At 42.9% G+C, this 26,110-nt stretch overlaps 1 protein-coding gene across 2 annotated transcripts in view; it reads left to right on the top strand.

Annotated features, from left to right (window-relative positions):
- The window catches only part of TTC13 (tetratricopeptide repeat domain 13), a 190,955-nt gene that overhangs the window by 112,776 nt on the left and 52,069 nt on the right, over positions 1–26,110 (top strand). For both annotated transcript variants that reach the window (XM_068231954.1, XM_068231953.1), the window contains exon 19: positions 21,559–21,694. In XM_068231954.1, coding sequence (XP_068088055.1) covers positions 21,559–21,694 — 136 coding nt within the window. The remainder of the gene's footprint in view (positions 1–21,558; positions 21,695–26,110) is intronic.

The following is a 26,110-nucleotide window of genomic DNA, read 5'->3' as shown; positions in this document are numbered from 1 at the left end:
GAGTTGGTGACTGTACTGAATATATTGTCTACCCAGGAACACTGCTACTCTGATGATGAGGAAAACCTACTGCTATCTATGTACACTGCAACACTAGGGAAGTTTTCTATCTGGATCTATGATATCTTTTTGGATTGTCCAGGACTCTACATCTTTGTGCACTTCAGACATATACCTCCTTTTTGAATCTGAACTGTGTTTTGTGGTCCACACTACTTAGGCCTATTTTTTGCTGTGAGCTCCAGCTTTTCAAACTGTTTGACTTATTTATGATGCAAATAATCAAATGTTGGGCCCACAGGTCGATGATCATGTCCCTCAGGCTATTGGAGCTAGTGCTCTGGTTTTTATAAAGAATTAGGTTTATATATTTTTATAATTTGTGATAAATAAATGTTATAGATTTTATAAGATACCTTTCTTCCTTTTTTTTCCAGTTAGTAGTTTATAATTTATGAGTCTCAGACTCAAAGGAAGCACTCCATTTTGTAAATTTGAGACCCACAGAGTGAATAATGTTCTGGACACGAGATAAAGATATTTAATTGACTGCAGTACTTTAATTCCTAGTACACACAATGAGATTTTCATGCAGATTTCCTGCCAGATTATTTTCAACATGTTGAAAATAATTGGTTTAGTAGGAAATCTGCCCGCAATTCTCATTGTGTGTACTAGGCAATAGCATAACACAACTGATGTAAATTATAGTAAATACAGCATTTCACCAGAACAACCCAATACCATCTGTCAAGCATGGTAGTGAGAATATTATGATTTGGAGCTACTTTGCTGGGTATGAACTTGAGCAGCACACAAACCTAGTATTCTTTTAACACTTTATTGGAACATTGGTATCTAAGCTGCATACAAGTTTGCATACAAGCTAGAAAAATTACTAACTCATTGACCATCTTTATTCAAAACTCCTCAAAAATCATATACTGTAGCTGAAAAATGTCTGACATTAATGGAGATCATATTCCCCATTCCCCATGCCACAGGTGTCAAACTCAAGGCCTATGGGCTGAATCTAGCCCACCTCACCATTTTATGTGGCCCACAAAGGTTCAGATGTGCAGTGTCTTTGCTTAAAGTGAACCAGAGACGAAGCACCCTTGTGTATTTTACCATATATATCAATGGGAAAATTAGAGAAAACACCTACCCTGCTGTCGGTTTCATTCTTCACTGCTCAGCCTGCTTCTAATCAGCCCTGATAAAATCCCCGACTGAGCATTCAGTCTGGCTTTGCTCAGGAATCCTAATAGCTGAGTCATTATAGCAGAGCCAGAAGGGGGCAGGCTTGGGCTTGAAAAGACATCACAGAAGACAGACTCCGCTATAATGATTCCTGAGCAAAGCCAGACTGAATGCTCAGTCGGGGATTTTATCAGGGCTGGTATGAAGCAGGCTGAGCAGTGAATAATGAAACAGAGAGCAGGTTAGGTTTCTGCTCCCTCACATATCCCCAGGGCTGGGCCGAGGCAGAGGCAAGAGAGGCTCCAGCCTCATGGCGCAGTGTAGGAGGGGACGCAGAACTCACTCAGCTATCATTCTCCTATTGTGTTTAAAACATAGAGAAATAAGAAAAGAGAATACATGGCAGTGACTACATAGTTACATAGTTACATAGTTATTTTGGTTGAAAAAAGACATACGTCCATCGAGTTCAACCAGTATAAAGTACAACACCAGCCTGCTCCCTCACATATCCCTGTTGATCCAGAGGAAGGCGAAAAAACCCTTACAAGGCATGGTCCAATTAGCCCCTAAAGGGAAAAATTCCTTCCCGACTCCAGATGGCAATCAGATAAAATCCCTGGATCAACATCATTAGGCATTACCTAGTAATTGTAGCCATGGATGTCTTTCAACGCAAGGAAAGCATCTAAGCCCCCTTTAAATGCAGGTATAGAGTTTGCCATAACGACTTCCTGTGGCAATGCATTCCACATCTTAATCACTCTTACTGTAAAGAACCCTTTCCTAAATAAATGGCTAAAACATTTTTCCTCCATGCGCAGATCATGTCCTCTAGTCCTTTGAGAAGGCCTAGGGACAAAAAGCTCATCCGCCAAGGTATTATATTGCCCTCTGATGTATTTATACATGTTAATTAGATCCCCTCTAAGGCATCTTTTCTCTAGACTAAATAAACCCAGTTTATCTAACCTTTCTCGATAAGTGAGACCTTCCATCCCACGCATCAATTTTGTTGCTCGTCTCTGCACCTGCTCTAAAACTGCAATATCTTTTTTGTAATGTGGTGCCCAGAACTGAATTCCATATTCCAGATGTGGCCTTACTAGAGAGTTAAACAGGGGCAATATTATGCTAGCATCTCGAGTTTTTATTTCCCTTTTAATGCATCCCAAAATTTTGTTAGCTTTAGCTGCAGCTGCTTGGCATTGAGTACGATTATTTAACTTGTTGTCAATGAGTACTCCTAAGTCCTTCTCCAAGTTTGATGTCCCCAACTGTATCCCATTTATTTTGTATGGTGCTAGACCATTAGTACGTCCAAAATGCATGACCTTACATTTGTCAACATTGAATTTCATCTGCCATGTATGTGCCCATATAGCCATCCTATCCAGATCCTGTTGCAATATGACACTATCTTCCTGAGAGTTAATGATTCTGCACAATTTTGTATCATCTGCAAAAATAGCAACATTGCTCACTACTGCATCTACTAGGTCATTAATAAATAAATTGAAGAGCACTGGACCCAGAACAGACCCCTGTGGGACCCCACTGCTAACAGTCTCCCATTTTGAGTATGATCCATTGACCACAACTCTTTGTTTTCTGTCCATTAGCCAGTTCCCTATCCATGAACACAGACTCTTCCCCAGTCCTTGCATCCTCAACTTTTGCACCAGACTTTTGTGGGGAACAGTGTCGAAGGCCTTTGCAAAGTCCAAGTATATCACATCTACAGCATTCCCAATATCCATATTAGCATTCACTACCTCATAAAAGCTGAGCATGTTAGTCAAACAGGACCTGTCTTTAGTAAACCCATGTTGATGCTGAGAAATAAGATTATTTTCTACTATGAAGTCATGTATAGTATCTCTTAGTAACCCCTCAAATAGTTTGCATACAACTGATGTTAAACTTACAGGTCTATAATTTCCTGGATCAGATTTTTTGCCCTTCTTAAATAATGGGAAAACGTGGGCTGTACGCCAATCCACTGGGACTCTGCCAGTTGCAAGAGAGTCACAAAAGATAAGATAAAGGGGTTTATCTATAACTGAACTTAATTCCCTTAGGACCCGAGGATGCATGCCATCTGGGCCAGGTGCCTTGTCTATTTTTAATTTATTTAGTCTTGCCTTCACTTCTTCCTGCATTAAGTATTTAATATTACAGTTAGAAGATTGAGACTCTTCCGCCTCTGTAGTTTGCAACAGTGCTGTTTCTTTTGTGAAGACAGAAGCAAAGAAAGCATTTAATAACTCTGCCTTACCTTGGTCATCCACCATTGAGTTCCCATCCTCATCCTTTAGGAGTCCTATACAGTCAACCTTTCTTTTTTTAGAGTTAATGTACTTGTAAAACTTTTTTGGGTTAGATTTGATATCCTTAGCGATTTGTTTTTCAGCTTCAATCTTTGCCTGCCTAATTTCTTTTTTACAATTTTTATTGCACTCCTTATAATTGCTTAGTGCAGCCTCGGTCCCCTCCTGTTTTAAGACCTTATAGGCATTCTTTTTCCTCTTCATTTTATCTTTAACCTTTCTATTCATCCATAGAGGCCTTTTTTTATTCCTAGACATTTTGTTTCCATATGGGATATACATACTACAGTATTGATTGAGTATAAGTTTAAAAGCTTGCCATTTCCCTTCAGTGTCTTCCCCTTGTAGTACATTATCCCAGTTCACCAAACTTAGTGCCTGCCTAATTTGAGTGAACTTTGCTTTTCTAAAGTTCATAGTTTTAGTGGTCCCGCTGCCCCGTGGCCTATCAGTCACCAGCTCAAACGTTATCATGTTGTGATCACTATTTCCCAAATGTTCTTGAACCTGCACACTTGATACATTATCTGGTCTATTAGAAATGATCAGATCCAGTAACGCATTCCCCCTAGTTGGTTCAGTTACCATTTGAGTCAAGTAATTGTCCTGTAGTGCTGCCAGAAATCTGCTGCTTTTACCAGAATGGGTAGCCTCAATACTCCAGTCAATGTCTGGAAAGTTGAAGTCGCCCATAATTATGACCTCATTTTTACCTGCAGCTTTTTCAATCTGCTGTAGTAATCGCAGTTCTGCAGCTTCATTAATAAGAGGTGGCCTGTAGCATACCCCAATAAGCAATTGGCAACTTTTATTTCCACCATGAATATTTACCCAAACGGACTCCACATCTTCGCAATCTTCCTCCATCTCATCGTTGAGGACAGCTGTAAGAGAATTCTTAACAAAGAGACAAACCCCTCCACCTTTTTTCCCTGTTCTATCCCTCCTAAACTACAAGCCAGATAACTAGAGATTAAGATGTTAGGGGGGTTGGGGGTCCTGGGGTGCCTCTTAGTCTAACAGTAATCAGTGTGGGACGGCTGGGGTAGGAGGGATGGAGGGGCACAATTTGGTGTCTCAGCCTTGGGTGCTGGAGGACCTTGTCCCGGCTCTGCATATCCCTGTCGATCCAGAGGAAGGTGAAAAACCCTTACAAGGCATGGTCAATTTAGCATCAAAAGGGAAAGCATTCCTTCCTGACTCCAGATGGCAATCAGATAAAATCCCTGGATCAACATCATTGCGCATTACCTAGTAATTGTAGCCATGGATGTCTTTCAACGTAAGGAAAGCATCTAAGCCCCCTTTAAATGCAGGTATAGAATTTGCCAGAACTACTTCCTGTGGCAATGCATTCCACATCTTAATCACTTTTACTGTAAAGAACCCTTTCATAAATAAATGGCTAAAACGTTTTTCCTCCATGCGCAGATCATGTCCTCTAGTCCTTTGAGAAGGCCTAGGGACAAAAAGCTCATCCGCCAAGCTTTTATATTGCCCTCTGATGTATTTATACATGTTAATTAGATCCCCTGTAAGGTGTCTTTTCTCTAGACTAAATAAAACCAGTTTATCTAACCTTTCTTGGTAAGTGAGACCTTCCATCCCACATATCAATTTTGTTGCTCATCTCTGCACCTGCTCTAAAACTGCAATATCTTTCCTGTAATGTGGTGCCCAAAACTGAATTCCATATTCCAGGTGTTGCCTTACTAGAGAGTTAAACGGGCAATATTATGCTAGCATCTCAAGTTTTTATTTCCCTTTTAATGCATCCCAAAATTTTTGTTAGCTTTAGCTGCAGCGGCTTGGCATTGAGTAAGATTATTTAACTTGTTGTCGATGAGTACTCCTAACTAAGTCCTTCTCCAAGTCTGATGTCCCCAACTGTATCCCATTTATTTTGTATGGTGCTAGACCATTGGTATGCCCAAAATGCATGACTTTACATTTTGCAACATTGAATTTCATCGAGTTGATGATTCTGCACAATTTTGTATCATCTGCAAAAATAGCAACATTGCTTACTACTGCATCTACTAGGTCATTAACCACTTGAGGACCACAGTCTTTCTACCCTTAAGGACCAGAGCCTTTTTTTCCATTCAGACCACTGCAGATTTAACTGTTTATTGTTCGGTCATACAACCTACTATATAAATGAATTGTCCCTCCTTTTCTTGTCACTAATACAGATTTCTTTTGGTGCTACCAAAAGTCTCAAAATGACCTGTGAAATCCTAAAGGTACTCATTGGACTTAGGGCCCCTTAGCACACCTAGGCTGCAAAAAAGTGTCACATGTGGTATCGCCGTACTCAGGAGAAGTAGTATAATGTGTTTTGGGGTGTATTTTTACACTTACCCATGCTGGGTGGGAGAAATATCTCTGTAAATGGACAATTGTGTGTAAAAAAAAAAAAATCAAAACATTGTCATTTACAGAGATATTTCTCCCACCCAGCATGGGTATGTGTAAAAATACACCCCAAAACACATTATACTACTCCTGAGTACGGCGATACCACATGTGTGACACTTTTTTGCAGCCTAGGTGCGCTAAGGGGCCCAACGTCCTATTCACTGGTCATTTTGAGGCATTTGGTTTCTAGACTACTCACAGTTTAGGGTGCCTTAAATGCCAGGGCAGTATAGGAACCCCACAAGTGACCCCATTTTAGAAAGAAGACACCCCAAGGTATTCCATTAGGTGTATGGTGAGTTCATAGAAGATTTTATTTTTTGTCACAAGTTAGTGGAAAATGACACTTTGTGAAAAAACAATAAAAATCAATTTCCGCTAACTTTTGTCCAAAAATAAAATCTTCTATGAACTCGTCATACACCTAACGGAATACCTAGGGGTGTCTTCTTTCTAAAATGGGGTCACTTGTGGGGTTCCTATACTGCCCTGGCATTTTAGGGGCCCAAAACCGTGAGGAGTAGTCTGGAAACCAAATGCCTCAAAATGACTGTTCACGGTGTCAGGAACCGGCCCGCGGCACGCCTGCGTATACGGTTCCCGACTGCGGGTTTGACCAGATCAAGCGGGGAGCAGCCTTATTTAAGCTACAAACAAGGCTGTGACCCCCCAGAACACTTCTCATTGCCACCCCTAGCGGTTCGCTAGACACGTCCCCTCAGCTGTCGAGGGCTAAACACGCAATCTGCGTTTTCGTATTTGGATCAGCTTTGCGCTTAGGCCGAATACGAGAACGCCACGCACCCACACACAGTTGCAATCTTACACTGTAATGAAGCAAAACCACTAACAGTCGTTCCGAACGATACTGTTAGCCACTCTGCTGTCGCTACTCGCACTGGCGTTTTTCGTACGTTGGGTCAGCTGCGCGCTTTAGGCCAACGTATGACAAACGCCCCCACACACAATGCAATTACAATTTCATATGGTAGTGTTGCTCAAGCGTACGAATAGGCATGGACTATACACAGTTGCACTTCAATCTCTTCTAGGCTATGAGTGTTAGTTTAGCACAGCAGAAGTCAAGCTTATTAAATAATGATTTAATATTCCATAAAAACATAGAACAATGCAGAACTTAATATATACAAAAGATTACAAAAAGACAAAGTAAAAATGTTACAAGATAAAAGTTACAAAAATAAAAGGTTACAAAGATAACACACACGGATATTTGCGTAAAAATAAAAATGGGGATTAAAAACGTTACCAACTTGAAGGTCTCAACGTTGTCGGCAGGAGCATGCCGCTTGTTCGACCAGAAGTCGAGATCATCTCTAGCTATGCGCTATCTCCAAGAGAAGATCTTTATTAGGTATCTGCCTCTGCTTTTTATACTCTGAGCTACGCCTGGAGGCTGCAACTTCCTTGGGGAGGGGAGGAACTAGGTTTTAATTAAATCTCAGACATTCCATTTCCAGGTAAAAGTCTATACATCAAAGATTGTGAAGTGAGGCTTTTCACCTCCACGAATAATTTAATTTCCTCTTAGTGAAATAGTTTTTCTTCACCACAAGTTGACATGTGTAAGACTTTTCCTGACTAGGCTTGCTTTGTGTATTGAGACAATGGGCTGTCTCCTGGGTTCAAAAAGCCAGGCAGATAATCCCATTAGCACTCTCAGAGGAACTGCATACAGAAACTCAAAGCACCTCATATGGTCAAGACAATCACCCATTTCCCTGCCCCAAGCAACTCAAGGTAACAGCTCCCTTCTGGCAGACCTACACGGAACACAGGCAGAAAAATGAAAGAATATGTTCCTTTATTCCTAACATCATCAGCACCCCAATATATCACCACACAGGGGTATAAGCATCTGCAAATTTTGATGATAGGTGGTCTGAGGGGGCAAATTTTGTGGAACTTGTCATAAGCAGGGTGGCCTCTTAGATGACAGGTTGTTTTGGGCCTGATCTGATGGATAGGAGTGCTAGGGGGACAAGAGGTGATTGATGGGTGTCTCAGGGGGTGGTTAGAGGGGAAAATAGATGCAATCAATGCACTGGGGAGGTGATCGGAAGGGGGTCTGAGGGGGATCTGAGGGTTTGGCCGAGTGATCAGAAGCCCACACAGGGCAAATTAGGGCCTGATCTGATGGGTAGGTGTGTAAGGGGGTGACAGGTGGTGACAGGAGGTGATTGATGGGTGTCTCAAGGTGTGATTAGAGGGGGGAATAGATGCAAGCAATGCACTGGTGAGGTGATCAGGGCTGGGGTCTGAGGGTGTGGGTGGGTGATTGGGTGCTCTAGGAGCAGATAGAGGTCTGATCTGATGGGTAGCAGTGACAGGTGGTGACGGGGGGATTGATGGGTAATTAGTGGGTGTTTAGAGGAGAGAACAGATGTATACAAAGCACTTGGGAGGTGATCTGATGGCGGGTCTGCGGGCGATCTGATGGTGTGGGTGGGTGATCAGATTGCCCACAAGGGGCAGGTTAGGGGCTAATTGATGGGTGGCAGTGACAGGGGGTGATTGATGGGTGATTGACAGGTGATCAGTGGGTTATTACAGGGGGGTTAGATGCATACAGTACACGGGGGGGGGGGGGTCTGGGCAGAATCTGAGGGGTGGAGGGGTGATCAGGAGCCCCCAGGGGGCAGTTTAGGGCATTAAAAAAATAGCGTTGACACATAGTGACAGGGAGTGATTGATGGGTGATTAGGGGGTGATTGGGTGCAAACAGTGGTCTGGGGGGTGGGCAAGGAGGTCTGAGGGGTGCTGTGGGCGATCAGGGGGCAGGGGGGGGCAGATTAGTGTGTTTGGGTGCAGACTAGGATGGCTGCAGCCTGCCCTGGTGGTCCCTCGGACACTGGGACCTCCTGGGCAGGAGGCAGCCTGTATAATACGCTTTGTATACATTACAAAGCGTATTATACGCTTTGCATGTGGCGATCGTGAGGTTAACAACCCGCTGTCGCTTCCGAACGGCCGGCGGGTTGTCGCCGCAGGTGGGCGGAGCCAGTTGCTGGGGGAAGCGCGCGTCACCAGTGACGCAATCGCTCCCCGCACATGCCGAAAGGACGCAACGCCGATGGGCGTATTGCGGTCCTTTCGGCGTCCACTTTGCTGCCGCCCATCGGCTGTGGGCGGTCGGCAAGTGGTTAATAAATAAATTGAAGAGCACTGGACCCAGTACAGACCCCTGTGGGACCCCACTGCTAACAGTCACCTATTTTGAGTATGATCCATTGACCACAACTCTTTGTTTTCTGTCCATTAGCCAGTTCCGTATCCATGCACACAGACTCTTCCCCAGTCCTTGCATCCTCAACTTTTGCACCAGACTTTTGTGTGGAACAGTGTCGAAGGCAATTTTATCAAATTAACATATACCAGTATTAGTGTTTGCAAACTACACAATAGTATGTATTTGTACTTGTCACTGGATGTCCTAACTGTACAGTGTGTTGAACTGTTCATGTATCTGTGCTCCCCATTATTGTATGATTTTGTACTACATGCAGCATTACGGAAGATGTTGGTGTTATATAGGGTTTCCTCTGGGCACTCTGATTTCCGGTTTCCTCCCAGCTCCCACATCCCAAAAACATACAGATAAATTAATTTGCTCCCTCCTAAAGGCTGGTTCACACAGGCTTCTGCTGAGCTTCTGCTCAGCGTCTTGTTCAAACGTTCTGTTTTTTTTTTTTTTTTCAAGAATGCCAGCGTTTAACAGCTAAGTTTTAATGGCTTTTGAAGGCTTTCAGGAAAGCATTGCGTTTCTTGGGATTTTGCAGGAAGTATAGGGAAAGGCTGGGCCCCTATTCACTTGAATGGGATCCCCAAAAATGCTACTTTTAAAAGCAAAACGTTTGTATCATACATACACTTCACTTTACATAAATTGGCTCTAGATTACGATACGTACATTGACATATGACTATGGAAGAATTAGATTGTGAGCCCCTCTGAGGGACAGTAAAGTGACAAGACAATATACTCCAGTGCTGCGGAATATGTCACCGCTATAGTAATAATGCTAAATAATGATAATATAAACAGAAAAAGAAAAGATTGTCTCAAATGAGGTATATGTTAATTTAAAGGGCACATTGGCCATAAACTATATCTCCCACAATGCACTTCTGCCCTTAAAGTGCAGTATTTCTACTTCAGTGTTTCACAGTTGTTTTTTTAGTAAGCAAACCGGGAAGATCAGAGGAAAAAATAAAATCAAGATCAACTTACCCAGGGCTTCCTCCAGCCCCTGGCAGGCGATATGTCCTTCGCCACAGCTCTGGTGTCCCTTCTGTTGCAGATGCCGACCTTGCTAGGTCAGCATCTTCTGCGCCTGTGCAAGCGCGCTCACGTTCGTGCTTACGTGGCCTGGAGCTTTCTGAGCACGCACATGAATTCTGTACCTGCGCAGAACACTTCCAGCCACTGGATCGTGACCACGAGCGCTGTGGCTGCGCACTTGCACAGGTGCAGAAGATTCTGACCTGGCAAGGTCGGCATCTGCAACGGAAGGGACCCCATGACACCAGAGCTGCAGCAAGGGACATATCGGCTGCCAGGGGCTGGAGGAAGCCCTGGGTAAGTAGATCTTGATTTTTTATTTTCCTCGGATGTGTCCTTTAAAAAAACATCAACTATTAACCACTTAAGGACCAGGGGATTTTCCTATGATCGGTGCTGCGTGGGCTCTCCAGCCAGCAGCACATATCAGGATTGAGCAAGGGCGACCAGACCCCCCCCCTTTTTTTCCCCACTAGGGGGATGTCCTGCTGGGGGGGGGGGGTCTGATCGCCGCCGGCTATTTCTGCTTAGCTGGGGGGAGAGGGGGGCTCCTCAAAGCCCCCCTCCGCAGCTTTATCGTGCCTTCCTCCCCTCCTTCCCCTGGGCGGCGCAGGACGGCGCTGCTTCCTGCGCCGCCTCTGATAGGCTTCAGCCTATCAGATGCCGTCGATTACCGGCCAATCAGAGGCCGGGGATCTCCGACCCCCCCCCACCGTCACTATCTGCGCCATTAATTACCAATCTCTCCACTGTTATCACTGCTTGTGATGCTTGGGCTACATCTGGTGCCCAAATTGTTAATTGAGCACCATTATAGCCTCAATTAACATTGTAGGCTATGGCAGCACCTACATTTCCAGCAGGTAGCCTAATTTCTGACTTCCATTTTTGATATAGTCACGTTTACAAAATAGAAAGCTTTGCATGACTTGTTTCGTAACAGTACTTCTTTTTGGCAATGGATGAAGGATTCTACTTGCCTTGTTTAAGCTTAATACAGAGTCCATATACAAAGCTAGAGAGAGAAGACCTTTTTATTGTTGACTATGTTATAGAGTACAAGTAGAACAAATAGCCTGTTACTTTTTGTCTGGTTAGATAATAGGAGTGCTGAGTTAAGCCCACTATCAGATGGGCCTAAAGCCTAGTACACACATCCGATCCTGAGTGACCAATTGTACCACTTCCTTGGAGTATGAGAGCTTACCTACACAAGCTGTTCAAAGTAGCCAAAATCTGTTGGTCTTCGTCCTACATGGAAGTGGTAAAATTGGCTAATTCAAGATTGGCTGTGTGTATGCAATGTGGCAAACTGATAAGATTCAGATCAGAGAGGTAATCATCTGAGAGGTATTAAATCTCCCCATACACTGCACATAGATTTTCAATGGCGTTAAACCTAAAATGTATCAAACCGCAGCATAGCACTGTTCGATACAGTGCAACGCTATGGGCTGTCCACTGCTCCCCTGCCACCTCCAATCAATTGTAATGTTCGATTTTTGCAGCTAATCAGTCAAATTTACAATTGATGTGGCATGTTGCGCTATACATTTTTAAAGATTGGATCACATCCGCACCAATGGATTCGACGTGCTGTGACCACCCCTGGAGTCACAGGGATTCGTGCTTAATCAGTTGAAAGGGTCCGCACCGTCTAAAATATAAGTATTTATTCAAGCTCTTTAAAACATCATAGGCAAAGATAAAATGTGTGCCGGGTCACCATTGACGCACGGCGTTTCGGATACACTCCTTCCTCAGAATGGTTCCAATGCACACTGTGAATGCGCTATACATTTTTAGGCAGATTTGATCAGAGTATTGGAGTTTGCCAGGAAAATTTGATGCATGTATGCTTAGGTTTTGTAAACTATTAATATCTGACTAATATTCAGTGCAGGAAGCGGATCCTAATAATTAACCACTTAAGGACCAGGGGTGTTTTGCAGGATCTGTGCTGCGTGGGCTCTCCAGCCTGCAGCACAGATCAGGATTTAGCCAGGGCGATCAGACTTGCCCCCTTTTTTCCCCACTAGGGGGGTGAACTGCTGGGGGGGTCTGATCGCCGCCGGCTTGCTGCGCTTTACGGTGGGGGGGCTCTTCAAAGCCCCCCTCCGCAGCGTTTTCGGCGCTCCCTGCCTTCCCGTCCCTCCCTCTCCCTCCATGAGCTGCGCAGGACGGATATCCATCCTGCGCATTGAAGGATAGGCTTCAGCCTATCATATGCCGGCGATCCACTGCCAATCAGAGGCCGGGGATCGCCGATCTACGTCATGGCGCTGCTGCGCAGCAGCACCGTATGATGTAAACAGCGGGGATTTCTTCCCCGCATGTTTACATTTTGCCGGCGAGCCGCGATCGGCGGCTCTCCGGCTGTTCACGGAGACACCCTCCGTGAACTGACATGGAAAGGCCGCTGCGGCCGTTTCCATGGGAAACCACTTAAGACCTGCCGACGCCTATGGGCTAATAGGATCTGTTTGCTGTGTTGCGACAAACTGAACATAGTGCCCTGAACTGCTTCGTTTTTTTGTGGATGCGTTGCCTATAGCCACATATGGTGCAACACATCTGCCTGCAAACGTGACGCTAAAATGGAGCAAACATTGAACTGTCTGCTCCGCTCTCTGCGCCGAACAAACCCATTACAAGTGAGAACCAAGCCTTAAGCTGGACTTCTACATTTTACATTTTTTTTCTATATTTTCATTAGTCAATATTTTTTATTTAATGTTATATCTAACCTAAAAAAAATATCAAGTAGTGTCTGAAAGTAGTTGGTCACCATAAAACCTGGAATAATGAAGAAATGCCATCATAGAAGTTTGGTACTTACATATTAAGCTGTCCAGGCAGTTACACACTCAGACAGGGGTCACACTTGTCTTTCAGTTTTCTACACTTTTCAGAAAACTGAAAGACAAGTGTGACCCCTGCCTTACAAAAGCTAATGTAATTGATAGAGAAAACTGACAAATTGCGCAAGAGGTCATTTTTTTTTTTCCTGTGCGTGAAATCTGCATCCAAGTGTGACCCAGCCAACATAAGTTCTCAGTTTTTCTGTGCAGAAAACACACACAAAAGCTGACAAGTGCAACCCAGGAAAAGTGTATACAATGTTTCAACCCCTTCAGCATCTCAGATTACAGCTTGTACTCTAGTTCAGTAGAGGTGCTATGGCGCCTCTTAGTGGAAAAAATAAAAGGTTCAAATGAATATACATAATAAATTACAACACAAAACTAAAGATACAGGAAACATCATTTAAATTTGAAAAAAAAATACCTGAAGGAACACTTAAGTCATGCAAAAAAAAAAAAAAAAGTTTTACTCACCTGGGCTTCCACCAGCCCCCTGCAGCTGTCTGGTGCCCTCGCAGTCTCCATCAAATGCTCCTGTCCCCCGCCGGCAGCCACTTCCGGTTTCGGCGACAGGCTGGGAACACGAGTGATTCTTCACGTTCCTGGCCGCAATAGCAGTATAGAGGGAGCTCTTGCGTGGACACTGGACAGCTGCAGGGGGCTGGTGGAAGCCCCAAGTGAGTAAAGGTACGTACACACGTCAGATAAAAGTCTTTGGAAAATGAAAGTTCACAGACCAATTTTACCCCCTTTCATGTAGTATGAGAGCCATACCTTCACAATCTATTCTATGGAGCTGAACTCCCCATCAGATAAAAATCTTTGCAAGATGCTGCACACAAAGATGCTGTACACATGCAACAGATCAGTATCTGCAAAAGATCTGTTCCTGCAAAAGATTCATTCCTGCAAAATGCATTCATAGTCTATGATATCTGCAGATCCCATACACACCTTGTTTAATGGACATTCATCTGCAGATCAGACAATTATCTGCCGATCTGAAGATCCAACCTGGTGGATCTGATCTGCAGATAATTGACTGTTTAACAAGGTGTGTATGAGATCTGCAGATATCATAGACTATGAATGCGTTTTGCAGGAATGGATCTTTTGCAGGAACAGATCTTTTGCAGATACTGATCTGTTGCATGTGTACAGCGGTCTTTGTGTGCAGCATCTTGCAATGATTTTTATCTGATGGGGAGTTCAGCTCCATAGAATAGACTGTGTAGAGTATGGCTCTCATTCTACATGAAAGGGGGTAAAATTGGTATGTGATCTTTCATTTTCCAAAGGCTTTTATCGGACGTGTGTACCCACCTTAAACCTTTTTTTTTTTTTTTTTGCAGGTCTTAAGTGTCCTTTTAAAGGAACATTACTGATTACCGTACCATGTTTTTTTCAATTAAGATAGGAAATGTTTGGGAAGTGCTGTTAAGTACTGGTGTATACATTTCCCAGGCAACCTCTTTGTTTACTGTTATCAAAATACTTTAACACTTTACTGATGCCAAAACTGACGGCAATTTATTATGTAAGTAAATGTGTTCGTTCTTTGATGCACTGTAAATTCATATGAACAATTTATTTATTCCACTAAGAGGCGCTACAGCACCTCTATTAAACAAGATTACATGCTGTAATCTGAGACTGACACTGAAGGGATTGAAACATTGTATACACCTTTCTTAAGTGTGTAACTGCCTGGACTGCTTACTATGTAAGTACCAAAGGATTTATGGTCAAACACAATTGGTAAGATTGCTGATTTATGAGCATTCACCATTACATAGAGCATCACTTGGGCATCCGCTCTGACCTCCATCCATCCAGTGCAAATGCAAGTAGGTAATGCCTTCACTGTACAATTACAGAATTATACAGTGTAGAACAGCAGCAGTTTACTGGTCTTACATGTGTGGTTCTCATTGTCTGTAAAGGTGGCCACTAGCAATCCAATTTTTAGCAAAAATCATTTGAGCGATCAGATTCTGATCGGAAGTGAAATATCGTGATACATTGTTCAATACATCATTAACAAACCAATCTTTGCTTCCTATCTATCACAACCAACAAGAAAATCCAAATTTTGTTTCTGTTTTAATAATCATTCGTAATCGATTGCACCCATCAACAGAGATCATTTACAACTGGTCTGATCACATCCGATTAGAATTATCTGATCGCTCTAAGTATTTTTCGCTAGAAATTGGACCATTAGGGGCCGCCTTAAGTTTTAACAGTTTTCCAAGGATTAGTCAGAAACCTGTATAACCTATTTATCTCACCAAATGAGTTTTTCCTTGGCTGGATGTGGCCATATACGCTGGCATAGGAATAGCTGTTGTAAAGGGTTGCTGCTAAAACAGGACCTCTGATGCAGCAAGCCCAAGGAAGGCCCTGCATCGGCCACTGCTTATTTATATGTACCACTATAAAGCGGATGCAGTACTTCACTGTGCTCGGGAATCTCTCACTGTGACTGTCCTTGGTAAACCTGTATTGGCAGAATAGTGAAGTGTATTCCTAATATAAACTTTTCAGTTTTTCCCATGGCTCTAGCTATGCCATTGATCATATAATCGCAACTGCGAGCTGTAACTTCTTTGCAATGTGGTTTATGACAGCCATAGGGATTCTTTGTATAAGAATGAATGTCGACTATCCTGTTGCATTTGTGGAGACCCAAGTACTAATAATGTTTTTCTAAACTCTAGTGGCAGTAAAAGATGAACTGGCAGTGGAACCATCCACTAATATATCAATGAAGTAATGTAGTTGACTGACACACAACCCAGTAACTAATAAGTGTAAGAAACTATACGTTGGTTGCTATTGTCAACAACACTACACCTTTGTTCCGGCACCAGCAACTCATTAGAGCTGCAACTCACAGGAAGTGAGATAACTTGACTCTCATCACAGCAACAGCATAGGAGATAGAACTTCTTAGGCGTCCTCAAAGTTTAGGAGTTTATTCAGTAAACCGATATACAGTACATGTGGTTACATCTTAGCGAAGCAGTTTGTTCTGTAGTAAGTCCTTTGCGTTACAGCTCTTGGTTCCATTCCTGGTGAATGGTAACCAGCCTTTATCTTCTGTCTATACTACGTTACATCTATATACAGCATACAGTTAGATACGATGACAAGACATATAAATAAAAGTAAAGGGTGGAAGCCAGCAGTCACAGGAAGCAGAAGTGCCTCTTAGTAGCCCGTCATCTGCTTTAGTACCGATCACTAATGCGTTAAATGTGACATCACACATCGCCGGCTACTGCCTGTTAAAACCTCGTGGTATAATGACAGGCACGGTCTTTACAGCGCATGCCCGAACTATCACCTAGATATCTTACAGTTCTAAGAACTGTAAGAGACCATTTTGTTTACTGTTCTAGCGAGAAAGTTTTCATAACAATGGTTCATATTTGTTGTTTGTCAGCTAGTCTGGCCTATGCCCTGGCTATCTATGATTCAGCCTTGGCTGTTCTATGTAAGGCAAAGTACACACATGCGACAACGATCGTTCGTTGAGAACGACGAACGAGCTTTTAATTGATGAAAGAACGACCTGAGTAAAGTTAGTTTTTAAATGTGTGTAACGATCTGATCGTTAGAATGAACGTTACATCACGTAAAGCAACTATTGCGCCTGCGCATAAAAATGAGAAGTTTCAGGGAGAAATGGTGAAATGCGCATGTCAAGCCTAGTACGAACGACAGTTTGCAACGATGTACTACTTTTGCAAACGATCATCGTTGGTTAAAATCCGCCGAGACAGAACTTTCTTTTGTAGCGACTTGGCTCGTTCGTCGTTTGCCTTAATAGTCGGTGGTTCGTTTTTTGTAACGATCGTCGTTAGTAAAGATCGGGGAACGATCGTTACAAACGACTATAGTCGCATGTGTGTACGCACCTTAAGACACACAACCATGTTCCAGTGTATCTAGAAATGCTGGTTAAAGGGAGACTCTGCAAATCAAGTCTTTTAACTAACCTCAGTTGAAGTAACTGAGGCCTACGAATTCAATCATATAATACTTAAATTCTAACAATAAGCAGCACACTCACTGCATCCTTCCTGTTCTCCTTTAATATTTTGAACCACAAGTCATTGTGTGGATGAACATTTCAGTAAAACTTTTACCTTGGGTTTGGAAGAACTATGGTACATTATAAAGCGCACAGCTATAATTGTAGAGTAGTTATCTAAATAATAGATTTAACTGGAGGGATTGGTTGGGATAATCCAGCTCATACAATTTTTTTTTTTTTTTTTTTTTTAATTTTATTTTCTGATCTTTGTGAAATGTGATAATAATAAATGACCACACATCAGAGGTCTCTAATGCAAATGAGCAAAAACAAATATCAAAATGCTGATTCCATAAGAACTGGAACTTGCAGAGCCTCATACACATGCTTGAGCCTATGGGCTAGCAGCACATCTGTACAGCATTGAACTGTCAGACCCGATCTCTGCAGGCAACAGTAATTGTGATTGTGTATGGATGCACCTTAACTGGCAAATTCTTGTTAAGTGGACACTATATCCGTAAGGACAGTCCCTATATATGTAACAACAGAGTTGGTCACTCTAATATAAAAACAGACTAATTAGTCAAGTAGAGTGCCCCTTTAGACATCTCTTGGTGTGGAGAAATGCATATCTATATACTTCATAAATTCTTGTGGAGGTCTTTGCTTATCCCCCACTCTGACATTTGTCTGAGTGGTGTAGCTATTCCACTTGCAATTACTCACACACAATGATCGAGAACAGTTGTATTACTATAGCTCAGTCGATGTGTCAAATTACACTAGACCTGCGTAGTATAAGTGCACATACAGCTGTTCGCTAATAATGGCTGAGGACATATAGAAAAGAGGTGCTATGTTACAAGGTGCTTGTATATGAGGTTTCTGACATGTTTCACCCTAACGGCTTTATCAAAGAAGTGCTATACATATATACAGTTGCAAGAAATTACACCCCCCACCACCAGAATGTCCCCCAGCAAAACGCCCCAGTTAGAGCTGAAGCACCCTGTTCGGTGCACACAAAGACTACAAGAGCACTCAAAGAGAGGGTGCTGGAGCACATAGGTGATATTAAACATAAAAACGACACAGCGATAGCGAGGCATATGAACCTTGTGCACCCCCAGTCAAGATTTGATATCCGTTTTTGGGGGGTCCAACATTGGAGGAAAAGCTTAAGAGGAGGGAACCTGGATAGGAAATTGACACAAATTGAGTCACAGTGGATATATCGTCTGGACTCAATAGCACCAAATGGGCTGAATGAGGATTTTAATCTAGCCTGTTTCTTGTAGTGTCTTGTGTATGGGTCTATAATTATGACCAAATGGTCTATGTGTAACCCTGATTGTACCGAAGGTCAGGCCTCAGGGCCAGGTATGTGTCCACAACACTATCCAAATGATTAACATCTGTAATGAGTGATATTTGTTATGCCTTTCATATCCCCTGTCCCAAATAAAGGAATGTGCCATTGTAAATTGCCATGGTATATACTTGACAGGTTGTTTTATGGCATATCTGCACATCATTGACCCCAATGTGATCATTCTGAAGGTTAGATAAAAACAATTCATATGGGGTCAGATCCTCTAATAATATCCTCATTGGGGAAGTCACACTGTTCAATCAGGCGAATGAGCTCCAGCTGCTTGCAGGAGATGATCCTGTATATATGATGTGGGCAGTGTGATATGTATGGCATAGAGCACAAACGTGCTTTCCCCCTTGGATACACTTTATGTGGGACACATACGCTTGATGCAATTGCATCTCTGCGCCCTGGTTGCCATGGCGATATGTAGGACGCAATATAAGCTATGGGCGGACGCGCTGGTCACATGATGCGCGTCCGCATCCTTGGATACTGCCCACACGGCTGTTTGTGTGCGTCCTCGGTTGCTATGGAAGGCGTGGGCTACGTGCGCAGCCTGGGTGGAGAAACATGGGCGAGACTACGCATGACGGCGTCCTTGGTGACGGCCGTAACGGCGCGGCCGGATGTGACGTTGGTTGTCCAACGGAAGCGCCTCCTTGCCAGTGCCCAGCCCACTACCAAACGCCACAGCGCTCGACACAGGGCTGACCACCTACAGGTACCATATGCATTTTATACAGGAGTACCATGTAAGTAGCATACTGCATATATGTAAGACACCCGCCCTCAGGGCGGAGCATTGATCCTCCCAGTATTTAAACATGCACCGAACAGGGTGCTTCAGCTCTAACTGGGGCGTTTTGCTGGGGGACATTCTGGTGGTGGGGGGTGTAATTTCTTGCAACTGTATATATGTATAGCACTTCTTTGATAAAGCCGTTAGGGTGAAACATGTCAGAAACCTCATATACAAGCACCTTGTAACATAGCACCTCTTTTCTATATGTCCTCAGCCATTATTAGCGAACAGCTGTATGTGCACTTATACTACGCAGGTCTAGTGTAATTTGACACATCGACTGAGCTATAGTAATACAACTGTTCTCGATCATTGTGTGTGAGTAATTGCAAGGGGAATAGCTACACCACTCAGACAAATGTCAGAGTGGGGGATAAGCAAAGACCTCCACAAGAATTTATGAAGTATATAGATATGCATTTCTCCACACCAAGAGATGTCTAAAGGGGCACTCTACTTGACTAATTAGTCTGTTTTTATATTAGAGTGACCAACTCTGTTGTTACATATATAGGGACTGTCCTTACGGATATAGTGTCCATTTATTGTTTTCCCTCAATCGTTTACTCGGATAGTGTATGTGTAAATTCTTGTTAAGCCCCCACAAATTCCAGTTCCTCTCTATCTACAATTTACATAAGTCAGTGTTTTTCAGTCCATCTGTAGTTTCTATATCGCTTTATACAAAGGCTTCCCCCATTTGGAAAAAACTCTACTATCTCATTAAAACCCTTTGATAGGTCTGAAGATTGCAGGTGGCATAATGTGTTTGCATTTGAGGTTGTTTTCTTTAGCTTGCATCTCTTTAGCCTTATAGCATATTCAGACATAAAACTAGTCACCTGGTCTGGTCATGTGTGAGATCTTAACAGACTTTGTGAGAGGAGTCCTGTTAGGCTAGTAACACACCAGGACGTTGCGTTTAGGGGACGTTATAGGGCACATAACGTGCCCCTAACGCAACGCCTGGTGCTGTCTGGTGTGGACGTCGGAGTGAGCCGTGTTGTGCAGCTCACTCTGGCGTCCGTGATGCGTACTCTTGGACGCATGCGGCATCACGTGGTCCCGCCTGGCCAAACGCCGCACAGAGCGGCCGCTCCAGGAAGTAAACCCTGCACGTTACTGAGTGCAGTGAATATTAATTAGCCATGTGCCCGGCCGCTCTCCCCTCCTCCCCAACATGACTGAGCATGTGCAAACAGTCTAACGCGGCTCAGCCGCGTAGAACGCACAGCATGCAGCACTTTGCTGCGTTACAATGTAACGCAACGTGGGCAGTGTGAACAGCCCAGTTGTGTTACATTGCTGTGCGTTGGGGGAGCGTTACAGGCTGCACTAACGTGCGCCTGTAACGTCCCTGTGTGCAAGAAGCCTTAGGGCAAAGTGACTGGGCAGGTTGGATTACCTTGCTGGTTGTAACTTTTTTTCTCTTATAAGCTGGAGCCTGGAGCCAGCATTTTTTTTTTTGCGCACACTGCTTTACCTCCCTTCTCTATGACTAACTGGACTTGTTCTGCCAAGATGAGCTGTGTGTATAGCAGCTGGTTAGTACAATTATGCTTTCATGGCTATAGCTGCTATAGATGAATAGAGAATGAGCTTGTGATATTCTAATCAAGTCTCTCCAGTTACTAAGCTAAACAGAGGAAATATCTGTGCATACACCACTATAACCATCTCATACTGATTAGAATCTGTTATACAGTAGTGATCTTGAATTTACTAGTGTACAACTACCTGTGCTTTGTGAAGCCTGTATTTGTGCATGACAAAATCAGTATACTATTAAATGGTATATACTACAAACTGATAATAAAGCACAAAAAGGTTCACCTTTCGGTAAAATAATCCTGTTTATGTACTCTCACGTTCATTGTTCTGATTTCCTTCCATGAACCAAAAGCTTAGCTGCTCCCACAATTGCTTCTTGATAATTTATTTATGTTTGAAGGTATATTTGTGGGAGAAGCTTGATGTGGTTTTACATGTGTTTTATAGCATTACAGAATATATCTTAGTGAATATAAATGTGTAAAATAAACACCACTAAAGATTGACTAAATACTTCTTTCCATAAAAAAGAAGAAGAAGAAATTCAGTAATTTGGTAAAGTTACTTGTGGCTAATTTTAAACAATGTTTATCATGTGCAGATTTTCACCAAGTGTTTTTAATTATCACTTCACAGTATTTTGACTGATCTGTCTGTTTCAGAATTGGTAACATACTGTTTTCAGTGGAGACACAAACAACAGAAGAAAGGACACAATTGTACCATGCGGAGATGGATTCTCTCTATAAGGATCTCACTGCAAAAGGAAAAGTACTGGCTCTTTCCACAGAGCTAGGGGTAAGCTTTGATTTGATTTTTATCTGTTTATTTATTGTGTTTACCAAAATGTTGAACTTAAAGAGAACGAGATCTGGATGCGGACGTAGTTATTTCCCTTGACACTGAAGCAAAAAAAAAAAAATGCTATAATGCATTGTATGTGTAGTACAGATAATTAATATAACATTAGTATAAAAAAAAAAAAAAAAAAAAAAAAGTCTATTTTCAGTAATATAGTTTTTTAAACAAGCATCATTCTGTCATATTTGCCATTTACAAACTATACTCCATTTTAAACTATAAAACAAAGCAGAGCTAATGGCCCTTTGAATTACCATGCAGTAAAAACCTTATCTGAAGCTCTCTCACTGTTTCTTTGATGTATAAATGCTTCAGAAAACAGGACTGTCTTCAACCCAAGTTGTGTCAAGAGCTCAGAGAAATTCTTTTGTATAGATAACTGAAGTTTAACTCTTCCTGCACTGGAAAACAATATGAGACCATTTTCTTTGCTACTAATTTTCTATTTCTTAGCTGTACTACACATACAGTTCAATATATAATAAGTTGGGGTTTTTTTTGTTTTGTTTTTTTCCTGGTTGCCCTGCTGATACTTTGCACCTTACTTTAGGTTCCCTTTAAAGCGGTATCGTCACCATAAAAATCAAATTTCAACAGCAACTGGTCTAAGTATAAAGATGCTAAGCCTGCATTCAGAACTTTCAAAACTTTTTCTGCTGTTATGATTTGGAGTTATCACATACTTAAGGAACACTGTCCCTTTAGTAGTCGTGCCAAAGAATTGCATGCTGGGGGTTCTTTTTATCTATAATCTATTCCTCCTCTTCCCTTTTATTTCCCTGCCAGCTTCTTATCTGAAACCTAATCCCCTGCTCACTTGTGTTTACAAGCAAGGCTGAGGCGACTCAGCGATTGGAGGAGACAAGAAAAAAAGTAAAGGGCAGAAATGACATCACGAGTTAACCTTAACTGTGGGCAAAAGACATGGCCCCCACCAGGAACAGAATTCTGGTCATTTACTATATAACATTCACTGAAATCAAAACGTGGACAGTACAATACATGTGTTATGCAAGTAGATCGAGTATTTATCTACTTACAGTATATATGTGGTTTTTTTTTCCCCTAGCATAGTATGGCTGATCCTACTGCTTTAACCCAGCCAACACCATTAAATTGGCTTTACGCTAGATAAAAGATCAGTGAAACAAGCAACAAACAAAACCATTTTACGGTACTTTGGTACTACCTTGCACTATATCCAATATCGTCGTGCAGGGAGGTGGCACATAAAATGTATTATTTTATTTATTTTTTTCATTTTAGATAAGGCAATGACAGGCAAAAACAGGTGACTGCAAACATTTTATGGAATGCGAATCGTAACTGCTGTGGCAGTGGCCATCTTAAGGAGTATGATTGGCCTTTCCCAAACAATGTTAAATTGATGGCTGTAGAGTCAATCAAGCCTTGGTGTACAGCACATTTCTTGCAGCCCAACTTGTGTACTACTCAGACAAGTGGTGTTTTTAACAGCCTGCCCCATTCACTGTCTACCCCCATTCCTTCAACCTTCATTCACATACATCTCCCCTTTCTCCCTCTACTGACTCACTTTTCCTGCACTGTTACCCAGTGCTTACAGTGCATAGACAGTCTCTGAGTTTTATCCACATCTTTTTTTCCATACCCAGCTGCTTATTTTTTATTTATTTTTTATAGTTGGGAAAATATGTATGTGAAAGTGTTGTTACTCCTCTTGCCCTCTCTCCCAGCCTGAAGCCCAATACACACACTCCATTTTTACTCAGCTGTTAGGACAACATTGTGGGGGACCAGTGCTGTACAAATGATGGGGCAGCCAAGTAGAGCACATCTCGTTTGTTGCTCATTATTAAATGATCCATCATAGGGAAGCCATACTCGTACCAGATTCTTGGTCAAGACACCTATAGATTACGTTCTTCGCTGAAGATGATGTGGCCTGTGTACAAGGGTTAATTCCTACTTAAAGGACTCATCACAGGTACAATAAATATTAGGCAGATAGTTGTTTTATAGTACAGATAATACTCAGAGCTGACGCTACAAGGGCATAAGTCTGACTGCAATGTTTCTAATGGCACAAAGGCAGCAAATTGTTAGGCAGCAGGAAAGAGAAATCCTTGCTGCAGTCTGAGAATCAAAATTTCAGCTTTCCTAATAATAATAATAGGTTACTAGATTTTAGCTGGACTACATGAAAATTAATATAAATCCAGAAATTCAGCGCACAGAACATGCATTATAGGTTTTTCACTGTTACGTGTTCCAGCACATATCCAGTGCCCACCTGGGATATAAATAGGCTTACCAAAATACAGGTGACCCAGATCCATAAGGTTATACAGCATGTAAGGATCTCCCCGTGGTTAGCAGCAGACCAATCTTCTCCATCACCTAACAGTCAGCACATCCTCTGGCAACAGTTCAAAACATGTCCAAGGAGGAAACAAAAATAATCCAAGTACAGCTCCCAAGCCCGCGCCATTCTAATACCAATGCTTAAACAAAGCATCCACTTAAAATGGTATAAAATCGATGTAAAACTCACATCAAGGGTCTTAGTGACATGGACCCTTTTAAATGTAACCAGCATTATGTGCAATTTTATTCACTCTGTGGGTCTCAAATTTACAAAATGGAGTGCTTCCTTTGAGTCTGAGACTCATAAATTATAAACTACTCACTGGAAAAAAAGGAAGAAAGGTATCTTATAAAATCTATAACATTTATTTATCACAAATTATAAAAATATATAAACCTAATTCTTTATAAAAACCAGAGCACTAGCTCCAATAGCCTGAGGGACATGATCATCGACCTGTGGGCCCAACATTTGATTATTTGCATCATAAATAAGTCAAACAGTTTGAAAAGCTGGAGCTCACAGCAAAAAATAGGCCTAAGTAGTGTGGACCACAAAACACAGTTCAGATTCAAAAAGGAGGTATATGTCTGAAGTGCACAAAGATGTAGAGTCCTGGACAATCCAAAAAGATATCATAGATCCAGATAGAAAACTTCCCTAGTGTTGCAGTGTACATAGATAGCAGTAGGTATTCCTCATCATCAGAGTAGCAGTGTTCCTGGGTAGACAATATATTCAGTACAGTCACCAACTCAGGTGCCCCTTCTTAGTTCTTCAATCATAATACATAGGCGAAATTCATCAAGGCATCGCGACATCCATCAAACATACTGTTTACGTGACCGTTAACCTCAAAATCAGTTGTGGTATGGAATAGTATAGGATATAGCTTAGGAGATCACTGTGTTGGTAATCAACAGATAGGTGGATATACAGTGCAGAAGTCCGCCAGGGATTGTTCCCTTATGCAGCTCTCCGTTAGCCTCAGAATCAGTTGTAGTATAGGATATAATGTAGGAGGTCACTGTGTTGTTAATCAACAGATAAATAGATGTACAGTGTAAAAGTCCGCCAGGGATAGTACCCTTATGCAGCTCTCCAGTCCATATGAGGTCACGTGATGGAAGATATAGCGTAGAGTTTGTGTGAACTCAAAGTGTGGGGGTCCCGTGATGGGCTGTATTACTGCCTCTATACACTGCCCTCAATTAGGTTGGTGTTGGAAAAAAATTTTGTGTCCATCCATGTGCATACCATATGCATGTCATCATAATAAGGTGCATGAGATGCAAAAAGATACTCATCCGCTCTGTACAGATCGATGTCAGTGGTCCCCCAGGTGGAGCGATGCTACTGGTGGGCGGTGAGCCCAAATTTGCCGACCGGTTTCACTGGCAGAGTCGCCAGCATCATCAGGGCAGGCTCATCATACAATCCCGTCTGCACGGATGCCGGCCTAAAAATGGTGCCCGGCGGCCCCAGGACGCCACGCCGCACGCGGATCCGCCCCACGTCCGCGCGTCATAAGGTTGCGCGCGCAGGTAGGAGAATAGAGTCCGCGTCGGTATAGATGAGCAGCACGCCTCCACACCCCGCCGAGGGCGCCATCCAGTGGCCAGATTGGATTTAGCCAGAGATGGGATGCACCCAGCTCACTGGCATGCCTCAGAGCGGGAGGGGGAGAGCGCGCAGCTCTAGGCGAAAGATCGCCTTTAGTGACGCCCCGGGGCCGCCCTGGCACCATACCACCGGGCTCCCCGCACACCCCAAGCCCGCCATATTTGACTCATCCCAGCCAGGCCGAGGGGGCGCCACCCGGGGGGCCGGTGCGCCACAGAGATATAAGCCCATCATTGCTCAAAGAGGACATCGATGAGCAATGAGATATAATAATGAACGGTCAATCAACTACACCCTGGAGCACACACTCCCATGTCATGGGTATAGGTTAGACATCTCCGGGCACACCGCACCCCCGGGGGGCCAACCCCACAGCGCAGCCA

This window comes from Hyperolius riggenbachi, chromosome 4, assembly GCF_040937935.1.
Source record: "Hyperolius riggenbachi isolate aHypRig1 chromosome 4, aHypRig1.pri, whole genome shotgun sequence".
NCBI lineage: Eukaryota > Metazoa > Chordata > Amphibia > Anura > Hyperoliidae > Hyperolius > Hyperolius riggenbachi.
Note: the sequence above shows the minus strand (reverse complement) of the source record. Positions and strands in the feature narration are given on the sequence as shown.